This window comes from Gobio gobio (genome assembly GCF_949357685.1).
Source record: "Gobio gobio genome assembly, chromosome: 3".
NCBI lineage: Eukaryota > Metazoa > Chordata > Actinopteri > Cypriniformes > Gobionidae > Gobio > Gobio gobio.
The window spans coordinates 59,489,770-59,513,582 of NC_137099.1; the positions used below are offsets into that span (position 1 = coordinate 59,489,770).

Here is a 23,813-nt window from a genome sequence, read left to right on the forward strand (position 1 = left end):
GCGATAAGTTGCCTTATTATTTTAAGTTAGCTCAACTTGTTATTAGTAGTTACTAGAATGTTAAAATTGCATTACTCATTTGTTCCTGTGTAGTTATTCATTAATGATGGAGTAGTATTCTAAAGTGTTTTTCAGGGGATATTTTTCAAAATGTTGCAGTTTATTGTATTATTGTCTTCATGTTGATTTCTGTCATTGCAGGTATAAATATAACACTGCTGGAAGGATGCTCCGTAAGTTGAATTTCTGATGTTTTAGAATTGGACTTGTGGCAGAGCGTGCGTTATAGGGTGGGGCGGAGCACTAATTATTCGCGTGCTCAGCAAGCTCAAGTTGATATCACTTTCCAACTACGCCACCTTGGGAATTGCACCCAAGGAATTAAGTGCGCCCTCTAAAGGCACGCACAGGTTCGAATCACCATTGAGCCAGAGACATAAGGAATCGTACAAAAGTATTTTATTCGCAGTACAAAAAGGGCAATAAAAGACAGCCACACTCATCTCATTAAAGGTTCAAATATCTCTGGCAAAGGAACTGGGGCTTACCGACAGGGGCAGTCTCAGTTAGAATAATCACCCTTAAATCGTGAAAATCACTCAAATCACAGTGCTCACACACTAGCACACACACACACACACACACACACACACTGACTTATGTTAGTGAAGAGCACGACACACAGTGAAGGATGCCACCACACAAAGAAGGTCACTCGTCTGCCCCCGGTGCCCAGGTCAGGAAACAGAACAGCAACTTTATGAGCCACAGAGCAGCGGAGATTACAGCACTTGACTAGAACGCAGCCATTGCCCTCATCACGCGCGATAGAACACACTGCACCGGGGTTAGAATCCCGAATTCCAGCAACGCATGGAGCACGATATCCGGATAAGACTCGGTGGAGAATACAGATGAACTTTGGACGTCTCAAATGTCCACATTTGATTCCTCAGCCGGCAACACACCAGTAAGCAATAAAGTCAGTGGCCCAGAAGCTTCAGCGGTCTCTACGACCCGCATTCACATGTCTACACAAGCAGAGCGGCGGCGCATCGATAACGTCATGGCCCCCCGAAAGTGACACACACCTACAACTGGCACTCCGTACTCTTATACACCTGTAAGAAGTGAGATGGGAAGGTTTAAATAAAGTTAGACTGTGCGCGAGATATCGCGAGAGAGGAGAGAGGGGGACAGAGAAAAGTGCGGGGAAAATGAGTGCGGGAGAGGAGTTAACACACGAGGTAATCGGGTGGTGCGAAGTAGAGGCACAGTAAAGATTGTTGGAATAAACACTGAGCACAGAAGTCTTGGTCTGACTCCTCTATCCAGTGGGCACGACAGATACAGGAATAGCCAAGAACCCATGCATAATACTCGGTAAGCACGGATTCCTCAAGACCTACAAATCCGAGTATTACACTGGTGGCAGCGCTGGTTGGCTATTTATCTTTATGATTTCTGTATGGACATTTGCTGTTTGACTCTGAACAACGTAATATAGCCACATCAACCTGCAGGCACGTTTATATTATTCATAATAATATTTTTGGTGCTATATTTTTTTGCAAGTTTGGATTACGTGCAAAAAAAAATTTTTTCTCTCTATCCCTCCTCTCGCCGTTGCCCGTGCACGAAATGGCGGATGATGAGAATGTTATCGTGGAGCTGCTGCAACCACATAACGCGATGGCTGGTACAAATGCACATGTGCCCTTTAGAATTGATCTTCCTGCTCCCTTTTCGGGTGATAACGCTGAACCATTCGGCTCATGGATACAGAGATTTGAAGTTGCACTTAATGTTTCTGCCATACCACCAGATAAAGCTAAACTTCTTCCTGCTAAACTCATGGGACCCGCATTTGCATATTGGCAGTCTCTCTCCCCTGCTGTTAAAGTGGACTATGATCTGACTAAGGCCAGTTTAGGTGCTGTTTTTGGACGTGCAACATTTTTGGCCACATTCCAAACGCATTTGAATGCCCGCCCCCGCAAACCTCAAGAGCCTCTTGAAGTTTACGCAGCTGAGCTCACCAACTTGGTGTCGGAAGCTTTTTCTCAGTATGACGTCACAGCCCGAAATTGTGAGATTTTTCGTAGATTTGTGACTGGCTTAGATCCTGCACTTCAATTGAAAATACATGAGCATGGAGCAGTGACTTTGGACAATGCTTTAAAAATAGCCAGTCAATGTGAACGTGCACAGTTGGCCATCAGCATAGCCAATCCAACAGCTATCATGCCAGTGACTGTGCATCAGCAACCCTCTGTCACATGTCTGTCCTGTCTCATTGAGCACATGTGGTGTTTTGTTATTTTGGGCTAATTGCTTGTGTCTCTGTCTGATCCCTCCCCCTTGTTATCTGATTAGTGTTTGATTTCTCCCACCTGTTCCCTCCTTATTTCTTGCCCTTTATAAGTTCCTTTTGGGTGTTCAGTCTTTGTGAGATCGTTGTCTTGTCTATGTCTCCTGGTTTCCTGTGATTTTCCCCTTTTGGTATGTTTAAGTTCTATTTGTTATTTGGATTGTGTTTTGCCCCATTGTGGGTTTTGTTTTGTGTTTATGTTCCTTTTTGTAAATAAATGCCTATGTCACATGTCTGTCCTGTCTCATTGAGCACATGTGGTGTTTTGTTATTTTGGGCTAATTGCAAAATTAGACTGAACAAAGACTCACAAAGACTGAACACCCAAAAGGAACTTATAAAGGGCAAGAAATGAGGAGGGAACAGGTGGGAGAAATCAAACACTAATCAGATAACAAGGGGGAGGGATCAGACAGAGACACAAGCAATTAGCCCAAAATAACAAAACATGTGCTCGATGAGACAGGACAGACATGTGACACCGTCAGCTGCCACAGCGTCACCAACGCCTGTAGTAGATCTGGCGTCAGCCATTGCTGACCTCCGGATGGACCTGCATACTTTACGCCAGTCCCACCCACCAGCGTCGGACTGACGAACGTCTGGACTTACTCTCACAGCAGATCACCAACCTTCAGCACAAGGTGACAGAAACTACACACGCCTGCGCAGCTGTTGACTACAACATGACACCACGGACTCACCACCCTGAGTGGGACAACCATCACCATTGTTGTCAGGACTGCCGCCGCCCGGCACAGCACCTGCAGATAGAACGACAGCAACAACCCTTTGATGACTACAGCTCATCGCAACGCCGGCGCTCTACTCACGATCACACTGCATCTTATGAAGACCCCGTCATCAGAGTCATCGCAGCTATTCCCCCACTCCCCTGTATTGTGAGTCACATATCCATAGCAACGGTTACACACACCCTGGACCAGACCGCTCCCCTTCGAGAGAGCGCAGACCACATTTAGTCTATGATGACAGACCACGCGCCACTCGCTCGCCCTCCCCAAACTCACAGTACAGACATTTAGGATATCGCACCCACAGCTCACCGTCACCACCCCCACCCCCACACTACAAACAATCACCACGTTCTCACACATCCCCTACCCGTCATGTACATTTCTCTCCAGTCAAAAGAGATACAGCCCCTCCTTCGCCACGTCAGGGAAACGAGTAGAAGCTGTCATTGGGGACCGAATGTCAGCTGCAACACACTCAATGGTCCACTCTGATGATATACACTATACATCCACCCCACCTACACCATTCATTCAAGTTACACTGGCTGGCAGCGAAATCTACGCTCTAGTCGATACCAGTTCGGGTTTATCCCTCATTACCGACTGTCGTAGATCGATCCCAGCCTTGGCATCCCAACCTATTACTAAGTCGTTCGTGTTGGCCTCCTCAGTCACAGGACAACCATTAGACCGATGCTTATCGGATGGGATTTCATGGTCAAACACGCAGTTACGGTCGACATACCACACAAACAGCTACGATTGTATGACACTACAGTATTTCTCTCACCACCACAGTCATTCATTCCGGTCCAGAGTACAGCGATCACTATTGCACAGGTAACAGTACCACCAATGTCAGAAATGGCAATCTCAGTTTCTATTAAAGATGGTGTTGTCGCAAACCCCTTCACAGACTCATATGTGGGTATTTTAGAGCCTCAGTCTCCTCAGACTGTGTCCTTAGGCATCGCACGCACTCTAACATCGATTCAAAACGGTAGAGGCATCGTTAAAGTCGTCAACCCAACAAACTAACCGGTCTCTTTAGAGGCGGGATGCCCTGTGGGCCAGTTTTTCTCCATAACGGGAAAAACACAAGACGAATACGTCCTAGTTTCAGCTGTACCCACCTCCACTGACGATACCCACTCTGTTCAAGACACGCTTTTAGCAGACACCTGCTTAAACGCAGACCAACAGTCATTGCTTAGGGATTTGCTGACAGAATTTTCCAACATTTTTAGTTCGCATCCACATGATTACGGAAAGACAGATTTAGTCACACACACCATTAACACAGGAGACGCTGCGCCAATCAAACTGTGCCCATATCGCACATCACCAGTGACACAGAACATACTGCAACAAGAGGTGTCTAGGCTTTTGGAGCATGGCGTCATGAGGAGTCGCAGAGCCCATGGTCTGCCCCGGTTGTGCTCGTTCGAAAGAAAGACGGTACACACCGGTTTTGTGTTGACTACCGAAGACTTAATGCGGTCACGATTAAGGACTCGCACCCACTTCCGTGGGTCGACGACACGCTAGATAGGCTGTCTGGAGCACAACTGTTCAGCACGATTGATTTGACTACTGGTTATTGGCAAATACCCCTTAACCCAGCAGACAAAGAAAAAACTGTGTTTTCGACAGGCGCAGGGCTTTATCAATTCTGCATGATGCCCATGGGTATATCAAACGCACCACCTAGCTTCCAGCACTTAATGGAGTTGGTGCTCCGCGGTCTTCATTGGAGCATTTGCTTGATCTATCTAGACGATATAATCATTTACAGCGCGGACTTCGCACAACATCTGAACCACTTGCGCGACGTCTTCAAACGCTTTCGTTCGGCCAGTCTTAAACTCAAGCCGTCTAAATGCCATCTGGCATGCCCCTCAGTTACGTTTTTAGGTCATCGTGTCTCCAGCGCCGGAGTCGAGCCTGACCCATCAAATATCGTGAAAGTTAAGACGTGGCCAATTCCAACATCTGCCACGCAGGTCAGGGCTTTCTTAGGCTTATGTTCGTATTACCGACGGTTTATCAGAAACTTCGCTCATACGGCAGAACCCTTACACCGGTTGACACACAAGGGTGTTACATTCACTTGGTCAGTTCAGGCGGATGAATCGTTCCGCGTGTTAAAGGAAGCATTAACGTCGCCGCCTATAATGGCCTTTCCAAATCTTTCGAGACCCTTCTTACTCTACACAGATGCGTCCCTGTATTCGGTCGGCTCTGTACTCTCACAACAAGTGAATGGCAAGGAGCATGTTATTGCATACGCCAGCCATGTGCTGTCAGCGTCGGAAAGGAAATGGTCCACATTCGATCGAGAATTATTCGCCATTGTGTGGTCGGTGCGCCATTTCCGCCACTACCTTGCGTGCCACCCATTTACTATCATCACTGACCATAAACCTTTGGTTGGACTCAAAAAACTCCCTTTGGACCATGATCCAACAGGCAAACACGCATGTTGGGCGGTCGAATTAGACCTCTTTGATTGGTGCGTGCGCCACCGCGAAGGTGCCAAACACTTGAACGCAGACGCGATGTCTCGGAGGCCACAGGTTGAGGTTGTTCAATATGAGAATGGCAATATACGGGAGTCCGCCATGTCTTCGGTCGCAACACAGACCCCATTGTGCGAGCCACAGTCAAACCTGGCGTCGACACCTCCGCAAACACACAAGAAGGATGTTAATTATCTCGTAGTCACGCCTAGTCCAAATTATGTCACAACGAACTTAATCCAAATTCAAAGTGACTGGAAAGTATAGCAGAACAACAACGATCTGACTCTGACTTAGCCACCGTCATTTCGTGGGTGGAAGCGGGACACAAGCCCCCTTTGTGGAGGCTCCGAAACTCGTCACCGTACGTTAGGAAACTGTGGTCACAATTCAGTCGTTTTAACTACACATGAAAGTGTCTTGTGTAGACTGTCGCGCAACTCTTCTACTGAAGACATCCTCCAAGTTATCATCCCGGCGTCCTTGGTTCCAGACATATTGGCCCATGTTCACGGCGATCCTTCAGCTGGGCACTATGGCCATGCTAAAACGCTGAATAGGGCTAGACGATTCTTTTATTGGCCCTACATGTCTGCAGACATATCTAAACATTATTCTCGATGCGCGGCTTGTCAGTCACGGCGTTCGCCTGTGCCCCGTCCACAGGCTCCACTCATTTCCATATCTCCCGAACGACCATTCGAAATCGTCGCCGCAGACATAACAGAACTACCTCCGTCAACTAAAGGCAACCGTTATGTTCTAGTGATGATGGACCTCTACACTAAATTTGTAAATCTGTATCCTTTGAGGGATCAGACAGCTATCTCAGTGGCAGGGTGCATTTTCGACCATTATATACCGCAACATGGGATTCTGGATGTCTTACACTCCGACCAAGGCAGACAATTCGAATCAGACCTCATTAAAAATCTCTGTAAGCTAATGAACATAAAAAAGCTCTGCACAAGCTCCCTACCACGCCCAATGCGACGGGGCTGTGGAGCGCTTCAATCGCACCTTAAAAGATGAGCTCGCCAAATACCTCTTTGAGTCTGGTAAGGAATGGGACGAACACCTACCGCATGTTGCATTAGCCTACAACACCATCAATCATTCTAGCACAGGGTTCACGCCATTTTTTTTAGCACACGGGTGTGAGGCCCGCGTTCTCTTGGGTGCGTTGTTTCAAGATGGCACATCTGTCACTTCAGCCACCACGGGTACACGCGCAGCGTTTGCTAACTCGCTACGACAAAGATTGTCCGCTGCTTATCGGTCGGCAACTGCCTTTCGGGACAAAGCGTAAGTACAACAACGGCATTACTATGACCGTCATGTTAAATACACACCATACAAGGCGGGTGACTTGGTTCTCATTGATGATCCAGCCAACAAACATAATAAACTATGCCCTCGATGGGTGGGTCCTTATGAAGTTTTACACTCAATTTACACTTCCAAACCACATGCCAAAACCAAAGTCATTCACTATAACCGCATGAAGCCATACATCACTGATCACTTACAAACATGCACACCCCCCACACCCCAGTTAACTACCAAACCAAACACTCTGAATACGCTATCAGGTCTAATCCCACCTCATGTTACACCAATGACCCCAGAACCTTCTGTTGAACCCCCCATGCTGCGTTTGTCGCCAGCACACCAACCTCTGCCGCAGTACGGCCCTTTACCGGAAGTTTCAACAGACAATGCAAGAGTCATTTGCCCCACACCATCCTTGGGACAGCCCCCCCAACTGCCAACTTCAATGAGAGTGGAAATACCCACTGGTGTCCCAGCGTCCCCTGTCGAACAGTCATCCACACCACATGTACGTCCAAGGTCACGTCGGATGCCGGCTTACTTAAAAGACTTCCAATTGTACTAAGCTGGTGTACTTTGAATGTACCGATGTGACTTGTTTCTGCCAGTATACAGTAGGCAGTATAATGGGTTCATTGTTCTCATGGTTGAGAAGAGAAAAAAAAAAATGTATTTAAGTTTGGTGACATGCAACGTTATCGCTATGTTCTCTTATATGGGTTGGTGTCTACATGCATTAGAAATGAGGACATTTCTTATAGGAAGGGGAGTATTATGTAAGAAGTGAGATGGGAAGGTTTAAATAAAGTTAGACTGTGCGCGAGATATCGCGAGAGAGGAGAGAGGGGGAGAGAGAAAAGTGCGGGGAAAATGAGTGCGGGAGAGGAGTTAACGCACAAGATAATCGAGTGGTACGATGTAGAGGCATAGTAAAGATTGTTGGAATAAACACTGAGTTCTGAGCACAGAAGTCTTGGTCTGACTCCTCTATCCAGTGGGCACGACAGATACAGGAATAGCCAAGAACCCACGCATAATACTCGGTAAGCACGGATTCCTCAAGACCTACAAATCCGAGTATTACACACCCATAGTCACAGCCCATTGGCCAAACCTCAAATTACAGACAATGGGAGGGGATAATAGTCCATCCTGCCACAGACTCACAGCTCCTTCAATAATAGACCAAAGCAATAAGAAGTGCATTGTAGATATGTGTGTAATGTGAAATATGAATGTGCTTCTCCATTAATCGCTGATAGTTTATAGAGGAGTGCAGTCCATAAAAGCTGTGAATGCTCTGCTTAACCAAGCCATTTGAGAGAAAGAGTTCATGGACTATAAAATGTTGGCAATACGTATTTAACTGTCATTCATTTATTTGCCAAACCACCGTAATTTTTTCCAGTTATGGAGCGCTTTTGGGTTGTTATGTATCATCATCATTGTCCCGCGTTCTCATTGGATTGCTGGCAAATGAGGGATTTCATGCGCAGGGAAAGCTGTCCACGAATCGCTCGGCCAAACAAAATTAAATTATAAATAATTGGCTTGAATAGAAACAAAATGAAACAGCTTCACATGTCTTTTCCAAACACACAATATCATTATTTCTGTTACAAACATAAACTTTTATACCAGTTCTTCTGTAACAAACGTTTATTAGTTTGGATACAAACACTGACTTCTCGATTTTGATTTCAGAGTCAGATTTCTATAGAATGTCTCCGAAATCTTCTTGAGCAGATCCAGAACATTACAGATCAAAAGCTTTCTTTGGATGTAAGTCCTCCAGGGAAAAAAAATCATAAAATAATCAAACCAAATTACATAATGATCTCAGTTCTGATTAATTGGCTCTCTTGATATTTACCAGTAACTGTATTTTTCTGATCAATAAATTAGACTGTCACCAGCCTTTTGAATATGGTCCTCAACGCTTCATCATCATCAGTCAGCCCAGCTGAACTCGCCTCCTATGGAAACCTTGTGTTGAAAATCAGTGAGAAACTCATTTCTACATTGGTGAAGCCGACAGACACGAGTGCCAATGTCAATTTTACTCTTGCCACTGTAGGTGAGTGGAGAAACTGTTATTTATTGATGATGAAACTGAGATAATATATGATATCAGGGAGTTTATATAGTCTAGAGAGCAGCGGTGGATCACAGGTGACAGACAGTAACGATAATTAATGCAACTACAGTAAATATATTGTGTATCGTATCAGCTTTTATCAACTTTTATTGTTGATGTCAAAGGTCAGTGTTTTGTGTAAATTCATCTGTCATTTGGTAGAAACTTGTGACGTTCTCATCCTCATAAACCACAAAAAGGAAAATACAACCTAAACTACATTAAACACATGCAAATTAAAAAGAAATTGTTTGTGGTGACCACATTGTGCTTTGTGAATCTTTGCTGCCTTGAGCATGAAGCAATCAATATTCAAGAGACATTTAGAGACCAAACATTCAAACTATAGAAATAAAAGTGAAGTTTATGGTTATAATCAGATTCAGTGTTTGATTTTAAGGACAATTTTGCTTTTATTACAATAAACAGTTTTGTTGCTGCTCTTTTGGGTCACCGCTTAAAGTAAAATCTGGGTTCTGAAGCAAAACCAGAACCAGAATGGTTAAATGTTCTAATTGAACTAAAGCCTTAATTGACGCCCTGACTGTAAAACAATGTTTTGCAAATTCAAGGCGTGGTTTCAAAGTAAACTGAATAGTTAAAACTTGATCAAATAGTAATTTTATTTATTTGTTTGTCTTGTAGTTGTATTATTTTGCACATTTGTGCAGATTGAATCAACTTTGATTTAGAAAATAATCAGCTATGATGTTTTCATTTAGAGGTTGAAATCTTCATGGTTGGACCAAATGTCACATTAGATAAAATCCCTCGACTTGAGACGACAAATTCTTCTGTGGACATTGATCTCATTGGGATCGCCAAGAACAACAATGAAAGTATGTGAAATGTTTCAGTGTGAATTAATAAGTTGAAATAATAGATATCACACCAATAAGCTATACCTACTTATAGGTTTTGTTTTAGTTTTTGTTCTTACATATAGTTTCGCATTTCTGTTTCTGTCACACAGGATCAGCTGCTGTGGCTTTCATGAGTTATAACACAATGGAGAATCTACTGAAGCCCGACTTCTTCAACACATCAAATGACACGATTAAAACCATGATGTCCACTGTGATCTCAGCTACTCTTCCCAAAACCACTAACACTAAACTCACCAAACCAGTCAACTTCACCCTCAAACACATCAGAGTGAGAGACTGAAATGTGCTTTAGTCCAACCTGAGAACTGATGAACATCTGAAAACATCTAATATTCAGTGTTGTAATATTTTCTGCATGTTCTTTCTTCTTTTTGCAGGAGTTTGACCCCAGCGGTTCTCTGTTCTGTGTGTACTGGAATATCAGCGAGTGGATTGTAGATGGTTGTTCTGTTTTAGAGACCAACAGCAGCTTCACTGTGTGTTCCTGTGTTCATCTGTCCACATTCGCTCTCATCATGCAAACCAGCCCATCAGAGGTATAAGAACATGTCAGACATGTGAGATTTATAAAGTGGATACATTTAAAGAATTTACTTTTTAGTGTGTTTTTCACTCAAAAAAAATATTTCGGTCTAAATATAAGTTGTATGTATTTGAATTACATTACAATTTTCCATCCATTTGGATTACATAGTTTTAACATAAACAAACTAATAAACTTAATGTGATTCATATTTGTCAGTCATACGTAAATGAAATAGGTACATTTTATGTAATGGTACACAGAAAAATGTCAATGATAAATTAACACAGCCTAGTGTACACTACTGAGATAAAGTACCACTTAAGCAGTGTTCAAGTTAATGAGATAATTAAGTGATGATTGAGCATTAATGATGAACACCTGATGATGATGATGAGCAGAATCACTGAAGGAAAGAGAAACAAGAGCAGAAAAGAAAGAGAAACTTCCAGTCACAGCCGAAATCAAGACTATTGATTAAATCACTGAAGATCTCAGCAGAGGAGGATTAAACAACTCCACAAAAAGCATTACCAGCTTCACACATGTGAGTGGAAACTGAACTGGAGACTGAGTTGGATTAGGGTGCCAATTTGGAACTGGCAGGGCAAGTGACCAGGGCGAAGCAGGCAGAGCAGAATAGGCAGAGCAGATGGCCTGGACAGAGCTAACAGGACGGAAGACCAACTCGGTGGAGCTGAAGACCACCACAGCAGGGCAGATGACCACCAAGGCGTAGCTGAGGACCACCGTAGTGAAGAAGAAGACCACCAGGGCAGATCAAGCAGAACTAGAACAGCACAGAGAGGCAAACAGGCAGAGAGTTCCATTATGGCCACTGTGGCCATCTCAAAGACAAAGTTCATAAACACCTGTGGTGTTGTCTGGTGGTCATGTCTGGGCAGACATTCGGGGACAACTTCCAGGGTTGTGTCAGGGCAAATAGAAAGTTAACGGACGATCTCTGTGGTCATGTCAGGGCAGACAGGAAACTTCTGGCAAAACTGGATCAGGTGCTGCCGCCGCTGGAGAACCTAGAGAAGTGTACGCGGCCCAAACACAGAATGGTCATCGCAGTAACAGGTACAAGTGATGGTGGGAGAACCTCTGAGACCCCCTGACTTGATTCAACCACGAGTCGCCAGCTGCTCACACCAACATCAGCGGTGTGTCCGCAAAACTGGAAGACAGTCTCAAAAGCCTAGAGACTGCTTTTGTATCTTCATGATTGCTGGACACTCTGGTGTGGCGGCCATGTCGTGAAGAGGCTCTGATGTGGCGGCCATGTTGTGAACACATGGAAATCCAAGGGCTCAAAATTGCAGTGTAACATTGAACATACAAGACTTAACAATGAATGACAGAAAGTACAGGGTTTATATAGGCCGGGTTAACAAGGATAATGAGACACAGTTGAATCTAATCACACATAATGAGTCTGGTCAATGGGTTATGGGAAATTAAGTTTGAGATGAGAGTAGTGTCCTCTGGTGGAAATCAAGGGCATAAAAGTTTTGTGCAATTTTGTTATTTGTTTTATATTATTTATTTAGTCTCACTCCTTCACTGTAAAAAAATTAAGTTGAGCTAACTTAAAAAAATAAGGCAACTTATCGCACTCAACTTTTAAAGTTATCTCAACTAATCCATTCCAGTTAAAATTAACTTAAATACTTGTGTTCATCTAATGAGTACCAGGTAGTCTTTTGAACTTAAAACTTCTTTGTCAAGACAATTAAAAAAGGAACAAGTTGAGCCAACTTGAAAAAAATAAGTTAACCTATCACACTAAACTTTTTAAGTTAGCTCAATTGATTCGCTCCAGTCAAAATCAACTTAAATACTTTTGTTCAGCTAATGAGTACCAGGTAATCTTTTAACGTAAAACTTATTGTAAAGGCAACTAAACAATATTTAGCAATGCACACAGTTACAAGCCTTGTGTTTTCATCTCCATGTTTGTTTTTTAAAATTAACTACACAACATGAATAACATCTGCCTTTTAGAGGCACACAGTTTACCCATTTCACTTAAGCAAATAAGTTGCAAAGTTGCAATGAGAAGCACAGCTAGCTCAACACCTCAACACATCTCATGTCAACACAAATCTCAAACATGGTGATGATCAACATGTAGTTCAATAAAAATATGAACTCTGAACCATATGACAACTAAATAACTGACAACAACAGCAGCATAAATCAAGCCTGTTAATGCAAAGCAATAATATTTTTTATTATTATAATTACCTACACTCAAAAAAATGTCTAAACATAAGATTTATGTATTTGAATTGCATATACATTTTCCATGCATTTGGATTACATAGTTTTTACATAAACACATTTATAAACTTAATGTGATTCATAAATGCCAGTCATATGTAAATGAAACTGGTAAGATTTATGTAATAGTCAGCAAAACGCCCATGGTAAATTAACACTTCCTTGTGTTCATGCGTGTGCTCATTACTGAGTTAAAGTACCATTGAAACAGTGCTGATGTTAATGAGATAATTAAGTGATCATTAACCATTAGTGATGAACACCTGATGATAAGAGCAGAATCACTGAAGGAAAGAGAAACACAACAACTACAATTGACTTCAGCCACAGCCTTAGATTAAATCAACTGAAGATAAAAGAAGACATTAAATCTCTGAAGATCTCAGCAGAGGAGGATTAAACAACTCCACAAATAGCATTACCAGCTTCACACATTACTAACCAGATTGGCTTTATTTCTGTTTTAATGAAAATAATAGTTTCATTTGAAGTCACCATGATGGAGAATGGTGTTTGCTTTAGTTGGGCTCTTGACTCTTGTCTCTGACTGTTATAACTGTGTATTTATGAAACACATTTGGTATGGCAAGATAAGCCAATATAACATGAGTCCAGGTGATGTTGGCTATGTCTTGAGGATGACTTAATCATCATGTTGTGGCTTAAATCAGTGATCTCATGCTCAGTCTGGAGGTCTAGTTGTTTAGGTAATGTGTTATCAATTTTTATATTGTTCATAATAGTAGCATCTGATTCTACAGCAGGAGGTCCAACACTGTTGTGGTAATCAAATAATATGCATATTAAAAAAATAGTGTATAAATGGTTTCATCTAAAGTATCACTTAGACACACACAGACATCAAGAATCAACGTATGAATCTCAGCAATGGTGACAATCAATGAAACATATTCAGATAAATATCAACTCTGAACATAAAGCAAGCAACTAAAATGTCAAACAAAAACAGCAAAAGTAAAAGCAAATAGTAAGAATCAAAGAAAATTAGTCACAATTCAGATGCATAATTTATTCATGCCGCAATGCATGCAGGGACCCATGGGGGAGTTTTGATTGGTGGTACCCAGCATGCACTGCAGCATGAAGCATGTCACCATTGTTGAGATTCATACGCTGATTCTTGATGTCTGTGTGTGTCAAAGGAATGCTATGGACGACAACCTTTATAGCACTAGATGATTTTTTTTTAATACTGCAAGATATTTTATAGATCACAGCACTGTTGGAGCATGTGCTGTACAATCACATGGCTACTATGCATAATACAAAGTTGATAACACATTATCTCTATAACTAGATAATTAGCCTCTGAATGAGATCAGTAATTCAGCCACTACTTGATAACATCATCAATAAATAGCCAAGATCACCTGAAAATATTTTCTCTTGGCTTTCTTTCCCAAAACAAATGTGCTTCACAAACACATAGTTAAAGCGGCCAGAGAAAAACTAATGTTTAAGAATCATGGGCCAAGAGCCCAACTAAAACAAACACTGATCACCATCATGGTGATGATCATCAAACAAAACTATTATTTTCATTAAAACAGAAATGACTGAAATTAAGTCAAAATGGTTGGTAATGTGTGAAGTTGTTGTTTGTGGAGTTGTTTAATCCTCCTCTGCTGAGATCTTCAGAGATTTAATAACTTGATTTCGGCTGTGACTGGAAGTTTCTCTCTTTTCTGTTCTTGTTTCTCTTTCCTTCAGTGATTCTGCTCATTATCATCAGGTGTTCATCATTAATGCTCAATCGTCACTCAATTATCTAATTAACGTCAACACTGCTTCAATGGTACTTTATCTCAGTAGTGAGCACATACATTAACACTTGGAAGTGTTTATTTAACATCGGTGTTTTGCTGTGTGCTATTACAGAAATCTTACCTGTTTCATTTACGTATGAATGACAAATATTGATCACATTATTTTTATTAAACTACTTCATAAATTGTACCTGTTTCATTTATGTATGACTTACAAATATGAATCACATTCAGTTTATTAATTTGTTTTTGATAAAACTATGTAATCCAAATGCATGGAAAATGTATATGCAATTAAAATGCATAAATAATATGTTTAGACATACATTTTTCAAGCTGCATCTATTTTTACATTTGTTAGAAGAAAATGTTACTAACAAAAGTTTTTTTTTTTTGTACAACTTAGCCAGAATAAAACTAAATTTAATTTCTAAAACAAAAAAAAAACTCTCAAGTACTTGTCCAAAACTTGTCCCATATTTACAAAGTGAGTTATCTGAACAAACATTTTTACCTTCAACAATGTTGGGCCAGTTCCCAGCATGCTTTGCAGCTTTAAAAAAATCTCTGGTAACAACTATATAAAATTATTATTGCTTTGCATTAACAGGCTTGATTAATGCTGCTGCTGTTGTTGTCACTGGTATTTAGCTGTCATATGGTTCAGAGTTCATATTTTTGTGAATTACAATTGTTGATTATCACTATATTTGAGATTTGTGTTGACATGAGACGTGTTGAGGTGTTTAGCTATATGTGGTTCTCGTTGCAACTTTTGCGACTCATTTGCCCGAGTGAAATAGGTAAACGGTGTGCCTGTTTATAATGGCTCTTTGCTATTAAAAGGCAAATTATGTTAATGTTGTGAAGTTAACTTTGAAAATAAAACATGGAAATGAAAACACAACGATTGTATTGGCATACATTGCAAAACATTGTTTAGTTGCCTTGACAAGAAGTTTTACGTTTAGAAGACTACCTGGTACTCATTAGCTGAACGAAGGTTTTTAAGTTGACTTTATCTGGAGAAAATGATTTAACTTAAAAAATTGAGTACAATGGGTTGCCTTATTTTTTTCAAGTTGGCTAAACTTGTTTTTTTTAGTTGCCTTGGCAAGGAGTTTTAAGTTCAAATGACTACCTGGTACTCATTAGATGAACAAAAGTATTTAAGTTAATTTTAACTGTAGTAGATTAGTTGAGATAACTTAAAAAGTCAAATGCGATAAGTTGCCTTATTATTTTAAGTTAGCTCAACAATTTATTTTTTACAGTGTTCATTTCTGTGTTAATTCAGCACTGTGGCTGATATATTTTAATCAACACATTTCTTTAAATGCTGTTTTATGGTCTTTTTCATTAATTTGGTCTGTCAATTTTGACTGCGAACAGCCATTATAAAATGTCCAAAAAGCTTATAAGGTTATGATGTACAATCTCTTTAATGTTTTCTGGTTACATCGAAATCAAGGAACCAATTTTCTGTCAGAGATTCACTAATAATATTTGCAAAAGCTACAAACACTGAGGTGATTAAAACGGCTGTTTTCTAAAAAAATTCTTACATTCTTGTTTTGATGTTTTCTCAGAGCGACTCAAAGCTGGACCTGTTGAATTTGGTGTGTGTGATCGTGGGGCTGGTGTTCTTCAGTTTGGCCCTGTTGACCTTTGCCCTTTGTCAGTAGAGTCCTGGAGTGAATAATGTGGCTCGAATCAACCTCTGCGTGAGTCTGCTGTTGTCTCACCTTCTGTTCCTGCTCACACAAAAGTTCCTGAGCCTCATACGCCCTCAGAAGGTGAGAATGATGAAGGAGCCCTACAGCTCAGCACAGCCTCACTGAGAATCATCATAACCGTCTCTCATGCTCTCCAGGTGTTGTGTGACGTGATATCAGGTGTGCTGCACTTCCTCTTTCTCTCCGGCTTTGTGTGGATGTTCATTGAAGCTGTGCTGCTCTTCATCTGTGTGAAGAACCTATCACAGATCAGCTCCAAAAAGAGGGAGGTGCTTAGCAGTGGATTCCTGTGTGTGATTGGATACACGGTTGCTCTGGTTGTGGTGAGCGTGTCTGCTGCGGTGGATCCTAAAGGATACGGCAGTGAAGAGTGAGTTTAGTTTGAGTGACTCAGTGATCAACAACTTCATTAATGTTTGTTCATTTATATTTTTGTCTGTATCTTCCTCTAAACAGCTGCTGGATTAAAAAGGATAATGGTTTTATCCTGAGTTTTCTGGGACCTGTTTGTGTCATACTAGCAGTAAGCAAATTTCTCATCATGACTTTGTATTAAAAGGAAAACAGTGATTAATGATTAATTTATTTTCTCTATTATGCAGTTAAACACGATTCTCTTCATCTGCATCATCATCAATCTGAACTTGACTTTGAAAAATCTGAACGCTGAAGTTTCACAGATAAAACGAACCAAGTAACAAACATTATGATTTGAACACTCCACACACACACACACACACACACACACACACACACACACACACACACACACACACACACACACACACACACACACACACACACACACACATTAATTCCATCTTTCTCTGCAGGATTATGGCGTTTAAAACACTGGCTCAGTTTGTGGTTCTTGGTTGCTCCTGGATTCTGGGTTTCTTCACTAATGGCAGGAAGGAGCTGGAGATTATCTTCCTGATCTTGAACTCCCAGCAGGGAACCTTTATCTTCCTGATCTATTGTGTCCTCAATGATGAGGTCAGGCATCATTCACTTGCTTTATATTACGTGCATTTTTCATTTCTCATGTTCTGAAATTAATCAGAAATGTTCTTTATGCAATACAACTTTAATTGATTTTGAAATATAACCTTGACATTTTTTTAACCAGTTTAAAATAATCTCTCACCTCATTCTTGTCCAGGTCAGGCAGCAGTACAGGAAGTTCTTCAGATGTCTTTGCTGTGGACTCAAATCGAACACCATCAACTGTGTCCGCAAGAAACACTGAGGACTGCAGCATCCATATTCAGGAAAAGAAGTTCCATTATTGTTATATGACAGTCTCAGCTACACATATAACCAGTTAACATGCTATACATTTACAGCTGTCAGCACTTTTATGTGAATCTATACATTAACAGCTGTCAGTACTCTTGTGTGAATCTATACATTTACAGCTGTCAGCACTCTTATGTGAATCTATACATTTACAGCTGTCAGTACTCTTATGTGAATCTATACATTTACAGCTGTCAGCACTCTTATGTGAATCTATACATTTACAGCTGTCAGTACTCTTGTGTGAATCTATACATTTACAGCTGTCAGCACTCTTATGTGAATATATACATTTACAGCTGTCAGTACTCTTATGTGAATCTATACATTTACAGCTGTCAGTACTCTTGTGTGAATCTATACATTTACAGCTGTTAGCACTCTTATGTGAATCTATACATTTACAGCTGTCAGTACTCTTATGTGAATCTATACATTTACAGCTGTCAGTACTCTTGTGTGAATCTATACATTTACAGCTGTCAGCACTCTTATGTGAATCTATACATTTACAGCTGTCAGTACTCATGTGTGAATCTATACATTTACAGCTGTCAGCACTCTTATGTGAATCTATACATTTACAGCTGTCAGTACTCTTGTGTGAATCTATACATTTACAGCTGTCAGTACTCTTATGTGAATCTATACATTTACAGCTGTCAGTACTCTTGTGTGAATCTATATATTTACAGCTGTCAGTACTCTTATGTGAATCTATACATTTACAGCTGTCAGTACTCTTATGTGAATCTATACATTTACAGCTGTCAGCACTCTTATGTGAATCTATACATTTACAGCTGTCAGTACTCATGTGTGAATCTATACATTTACAGCTATCAGTACTCTTGTGTGAATCTATACATTTACAGCTGTCAGTACTCTTATGTGAATCTATACATTTACAGCTGTCAGTACTCTTGTGTGAATCTATACATTTAGTTGTCAGCACTCTTATGTGAATCTATACATTTACAGCTGTCAGTACTCTTGTGTGAATCTATACATTTACAGCTGTCAGTACTCATGTGAATCTATACATTTACAGCTGTCAGTACTCTTGTGTGAATCTATACATTTACAGCTGTCAGTACTCTTGTGTGAATCTATATATTTACAGCTGTCAGTACTCTTATGTGAATCTATACATTAACAGCTGTCAGCACTCTTATGTGAATCTATACATTTACAGCTGTCAGTACTCATGTGTGAATCTATACATTTACAGCTGTCAGTACTCTTGTGTGAATCTATAAATTTACAGCTGCCAGTACTCTTATGTGAATCTATACATTTACAGCTGTCAGTACTCTTGTGTGAATCTATATATTTACAGCTGTCAGTACTCTTGTGTGAATCTATATATTTACAGCTGTCAGTACTCTTATGTGAATCTATACATTTACAGCTGTCAGTACTCTTGTGTGAATCTATACATTTACAGCTGTCAGTACTCTTATGTGAATCTATAAATTTTTTAAGTGCAACATTTCTTTGGTGGAGGAACTGCCATGATTTTTAGAGCCTTGTATACTGGTTTACACTTTCAATTCTCTCAAAAATGAATATGATTAAGTAATTGTTTTTCAGTTTAAAGTGTTTTATTAAAGCAGAGTGATATTGGTAACAGTTCATACTTGTTTTCTTTTAAACAGTCCATTTAACACTCTTCCAAACAGCCCGTAACTCATAAATCTCACAATCCAAAAGAAGATCCAGTAAAAACCCAGTGTCCCACAGAATTTGTGAATCAACAAATTCAATTTCACAATTCACAACATCAATTACCTGTAATAAAACAGAAAAATGTCCCACATTATTTTGTATAAGAACTTATCCACAATATCAGCCGTTTGAATCTTTTATTTTAAATAAATCTAGTATTTGTTACAATACTAGTAATTGTTGTCGCCTAGCTGACTTTGAGCTTTCGAGTTTCTGACCATATAACTTCTGCATCAAGTGCTGTTTCATGTACTTAGAAGCGGGAGGATCCAAGCAGGGATCACTTTGAGCCACCACTATATTGGAAATGACTTTTGGTGGCATCACTAAATGGTCACATTAGACCTTTTTAAAAGAAAAAACACAGACTGCTTTCACAGAAAGACTTCCCTGAGGTGTCCAAAGGATCAGACTGCTAATAAGAAACTATATTATTGTATCCCTTTCTGCCCCCCACATCACAACATGCTCTCAGGCGTCATGCTCAAATTTGGAAAAAGTAAACTTAGATGTGTGTAGTTCACAACAAAACGATGGCCAAGAGGCTACAGCTGGAGACTTTCTGCTGGACTTGACCCGAAGGAAACATGGTTTGTACATGACATAGATACATAAAGCAGTCTAGTCCAGCAATGTTTTGGTTCAGATAGTCTCTCATTGGCAGTACATTACAGAATAACAGTTGGACAATTTCAGTAGCTCAAGGGCACCTTATTGGGTTGAGCTCAAATATTCATCCTTTAAATACTAAGCAACCAAACATTCCCAATGGCAGCGACTCCAACATTGTAATATACGCAATCTCAAGAATCTGGCAAAACGTTTGCGATAGTGTCCTTGGCACTTTGGCTCAATCTTTCGGGAAACTTGACCTCGTATTCGACAATCAAGTCCCCACGGCGATCTGGGGATTTCGGAAGAGGAAGACCCTCCCCGGTGATATGCCGTTTCATCCCGGGACGTATAATGTCTTGAGTTGTTAAGTTGACCGTGCGACCATCCAGTGTTGGAACGTTAACCGTACAACCACAAAGTGCCTGAGAAAGTAGAGAAGGACGGGATTAGAAAAACACAGAGGGAAAAAAAAGGGTTTGCAAGCAAACTCTTAAAATAAGAACCCATCTTACCTCTTTGAGTGTAATTTTTGCAGGATAAATGATTTCCGACCCATCTCGTTTATACACTGGATGTGGCTTATCCTTCACCACAAACACCACATCTGCTGGGATATTTGTTGGCGTCTCATCACCTTCCTTGGGGAAAGTAATCTTGGTTCCTTCTTTCCAGCCTTTCTTCACTTCCACTGTAAGGATCTTGTCCTCAGAGCGTGTCGTTCTTCCGTCGGGATTCAGGCGTTTGCGGGAGATCTTCATCTTCTTGGTGCAGCCAGTGAACACTTCTTCTAGACTGACCCTCAGGTCGTGGGTCACTGGAGGGTCCTTCTTTTTCTCCAGTCTCCCACCATGACCTTGCGTGTTAAAGGAGCGTGGGAAACCGCCCATGCCACCCATGCCAAAACTAGCAAATGGGTTATCAGTTTCCATATTTTCGTCCATGCCACCATTATGGCCAAACATGTGTTCGAAAGGGCTTCGCCCTCCGAAAAACTCTGCAAACATTGCATGAGGATCACCTTGGAATGTGTAGGAGAAATTACCACCAGCTCCTCCTCCACCGCCAGGGGTGCCTCCCTTCAGTCCTGCACATGGTAAACAAAGAGGTCACATACAGAACAATATGGTGTTGTATACAAATTATAGACAACCCATAAATGATGCACCAAGGGACAACATTTACTTTAATTGCCCAGAAATATTTATTCTTTTATATGGAACTGTTCATTTTCATACCCAACTACTACACATTCGTCCTAACTTGAATGCAAAATCTCATCATTAATAATATCAGTTATTATAGATTAAAGAAGGGCTGTAACCACCATAGACACTGAGGGGACCAAGTCTCCTGCAATAATTAGAAATGGCCAAATTGTACCCCCCAATATTTGACATTGCTCTGCTGCACTCCATTAATGTTTGTTGTTAGGATGTCAGAACGTTTCAAAAGTGGTCTAATGGTGCACGGCAATAGCCCCTTTCAATCCCTGTACATTACCAGAAAATTACCAGAATGACTTTACCGGTAAATACAAAAAAATGCTCTACACACAAGCAACGGCGTTCTGGCTTTTTACCAGTAAGAGACCGTTTACACATCATCAAAAAACCAGTACATTCTGTGATGTCCGGTATCTTTAAACGCTGCGCTGTTGTCTTCATCCGCCCGCATGAGAACAAGTTCTTGAAGGCCTGTTCACACCGGGACGATTTTCGCGCGCGTTTATCGCCGACGTTTAACGCCTTGTGACTAAACAAAGGCCGCCAATGTGAGTGTGCACACCGACGTGCAAAAACGTCAGGCGTAAAAAAGGCATATAAAAAAAACGCCTTGGGTTTGTTTTTTTGTTTTGACGCGGCGCGTTAAAAACTGGCCGACCAATGAGATTGCGGCTTTTGTTCACGTGCCTGGAGCTGCTGAAGTTACTGTAAAAGACGACCTGGTAATGATGTGATGGCGTTACTCTGTGTGTTCTCTCTCTGCGGCTGCTATGACACTAGTTCACACTGCAGTGAGAGTAAAGCGTTTCTGCAAAATAAAACCAGACACCAAGGGGAACGCAGATATGATGTCATCGACAGGCCACGCCCTCACACGTCCTGATTCCTCGGTTAAAATTTTCTCAAGATTTACAAATAGTTGGAAACATTTGGGAGATTGTAAGTACTCAACTGAACAAAATATATAACACTGGCCTAGTGGTGTTTGGATATTTTACTGAAAAAATGTTACGTAGTGCAGCTTAAATGGAAAAGGTGATGGAAATGGCAAAACGTTTGGAAACCACTGCTTTAGACCAACAACCCCCCTCCCACCACAAAAAAAAATAAAAAACCTTTCTGTGTATTAACGTGCACGGATTATTTGTTCACCTCAAGACTAGTAACATGCGCTAACAAAATTAATAGGGTTAATTTTGATTTCATGACAACTTTAATATTTTGCATTTTTATTCCTCGAAACCAGTCTAGAAGGGTTCAACCCTAGCCCTAGGACAGACTGGTCTGGCAAGATAAGATTGCTGAGCTGAACATGCACAGGCAAAACTGCTGACAGCACGAGCACTCCGCCTTTTTCTAACCACGTGACCATCAGTACTTGGAACCTTCCAGCAACGCGCACACCTCAAACAGCCAATCGGAATGCAGCATCACAAATCGGATCTACTTAACGTTTATTTGTACAAAGCTGAACTTTATTAACATTTCAGATTGATTTCTCTCGACCTGAAACACTTGCAGTTATGTAGCCTACATGATGCGCTGACTTCTCTCCTTCTCATCTCTATCTGTGTCATTAAGCAGAGCAACAGTTCCATCCTTTCACTCACCTTCTTCGCCAAATCGGTCATAGATGTCTTTCTTTTTCGGGTCGCTGAGCACGTCGTATGCCTCCGCGATCTCCTTGAACTTCTCCTCGGCGCCGGGCGACTTGTTCTTGTCCGGATGGTATTTGAGCGCTTGTTTGCGATACGCTTTCTTGATCTCCTCATCAGACGCGCCTTTCTTAATCCCCAAAACACTGTAATATTCTTTCCCCATCTTCACCATTGAGCGTGTGTTTTGTTTTAAAGTAGATATTCTCCGAAAAGCAAACAGACCGGTCCTGCTTGCGTTGCGTTTTTCGGTCGAGTTCACATCAACTTGACACAATATCTTCGCAGGTCTCAGAAGTAGGTCATTGGAGAGCTGCTATCCCATCCACCTGCGGGGTTTGATGCCCTGCCCTGCTGCGGGACGTCCCTATTTGAAACCATGAGGAAAGTTCGAGAAATGTCTCAAAGTCTCTGGTTGTTTCCACACAATCCACACCCGAACCACGTGAATGTGCTGCTCCACCCACAGCAAAAAAACCGAAACTAAAATGCATTTGCATAATCGATACAGTTCTGACCGATACAAATATACTTTTTCAATATAGCCTACATATATATTTTTGCATCGTCCTCATTTTTAAGGATATGAAAATATATTGTAATTTATTTTATGTAGCTACTATAAACGTTTTGTCTCTATTTTCCTTGCGTTTTCCTAATATAAGATTGCAATTATTTAAGAAATTATAAGTTGAGTTATAAAAACATACATTTATCAGAATGTCTTCTTTTTAATTTCCTAAAAGGATACAAATCAATTATAAATAAGGCCTTCTTGTAATACACTCAAACTACTTTCTGTGGTGAAAATGAGTTTTTTTGACAAGCAAAAACCAAAATACATTCTCTATTTCAAAAAGAACTAGCCTAGTTAGCAAACCATATGTCATAATGGTTTCTTGGAAATATGAATTGGAGAAAGGTTTGGTTGTTACCTAATAAGTATCTTGTTACAAA

General features: G+C 40.8%; 1 protein-coding gene and 1 pseudogene across 2 annotated transcripts; one reads left to right on the forward strand and one right to left on the reverse strand.

The window, feature by feature from the left end:
- The first annotated feature begins 1,641 nt into the window (after positions 1–1,641).
- LOC307124211 (adhesion G protein-coupled receptor E3-like) lies at positions 1,642–19,262 on the forward strand (annotated as a pseudogene). Its single transcript has 13 exons — positions 1,642–2,089; positions 6,620–6,706; positions 7,241–7,488; positions 8,886–9,057; positions 9,840–9,956; positions 10,091–10,272; positions 10,382–10,540; positions 16,190–16,396; positions 16,474–16,706; positions 16,793–16,859; positions 16,939–17,030; positions 17,170–17,332; positions 17,499–19,262. The product of its transcript is annotated as an adhesion G protein-coupled receptor E3-like (transcript).
- On the reverse strand, positions 19,226–23,301 carry dnajb1b (DnaJ heat shock protein family (Hsp40) member B1b). Its single transcript, XM_079811314.1, has 3 exons — positions 22,812–23,301; positions 20,491–21,062; positions 19,226–20,400 (listed from the first exon to the last, which is right to left on the reverse strand). Exons 1-3 carry the CDS (start codon positions 23,029–23,031, stop codon positions 20,167–20,169), a joined length of 1,026 nt encoding a protein of 341 aa, XP_079667440.1. The 5' UTR covers positions 23,032–23,301; the 3' UTR covers positions 19,226–20,166.
- Positions 23,302–23,813: the final 512 nt, after the last annotated feature.

What these genes read in the sequence shown, in the direction of transcription:
- dnajb1b (XM_079811314.1), bottom strand. Translation starts at nt 23,031, where the DNA reads ATGGTGAAGATGGGGAAAGAATATTACAGTGTTTTGGGGATTAAGAAA. An exon ending in TGACCGATTTGGCGAAGAAG is followed by an intron (nt 21,063 to 22,811) that starts GTGAGTGAAAGG and finishes TACCATGTGCAG; the next exon opens with GACTGAAGGGAGGCACCCCT. An exon ending in CAAAAATTACACTCAAAGAG is followed by an intron (nt 20,401 to 20,490) that starts GTAAGATGGGTT and finishes CTACTTTCTCAG; the next exon opens with GCACTTTGTGGTTGTACGGT.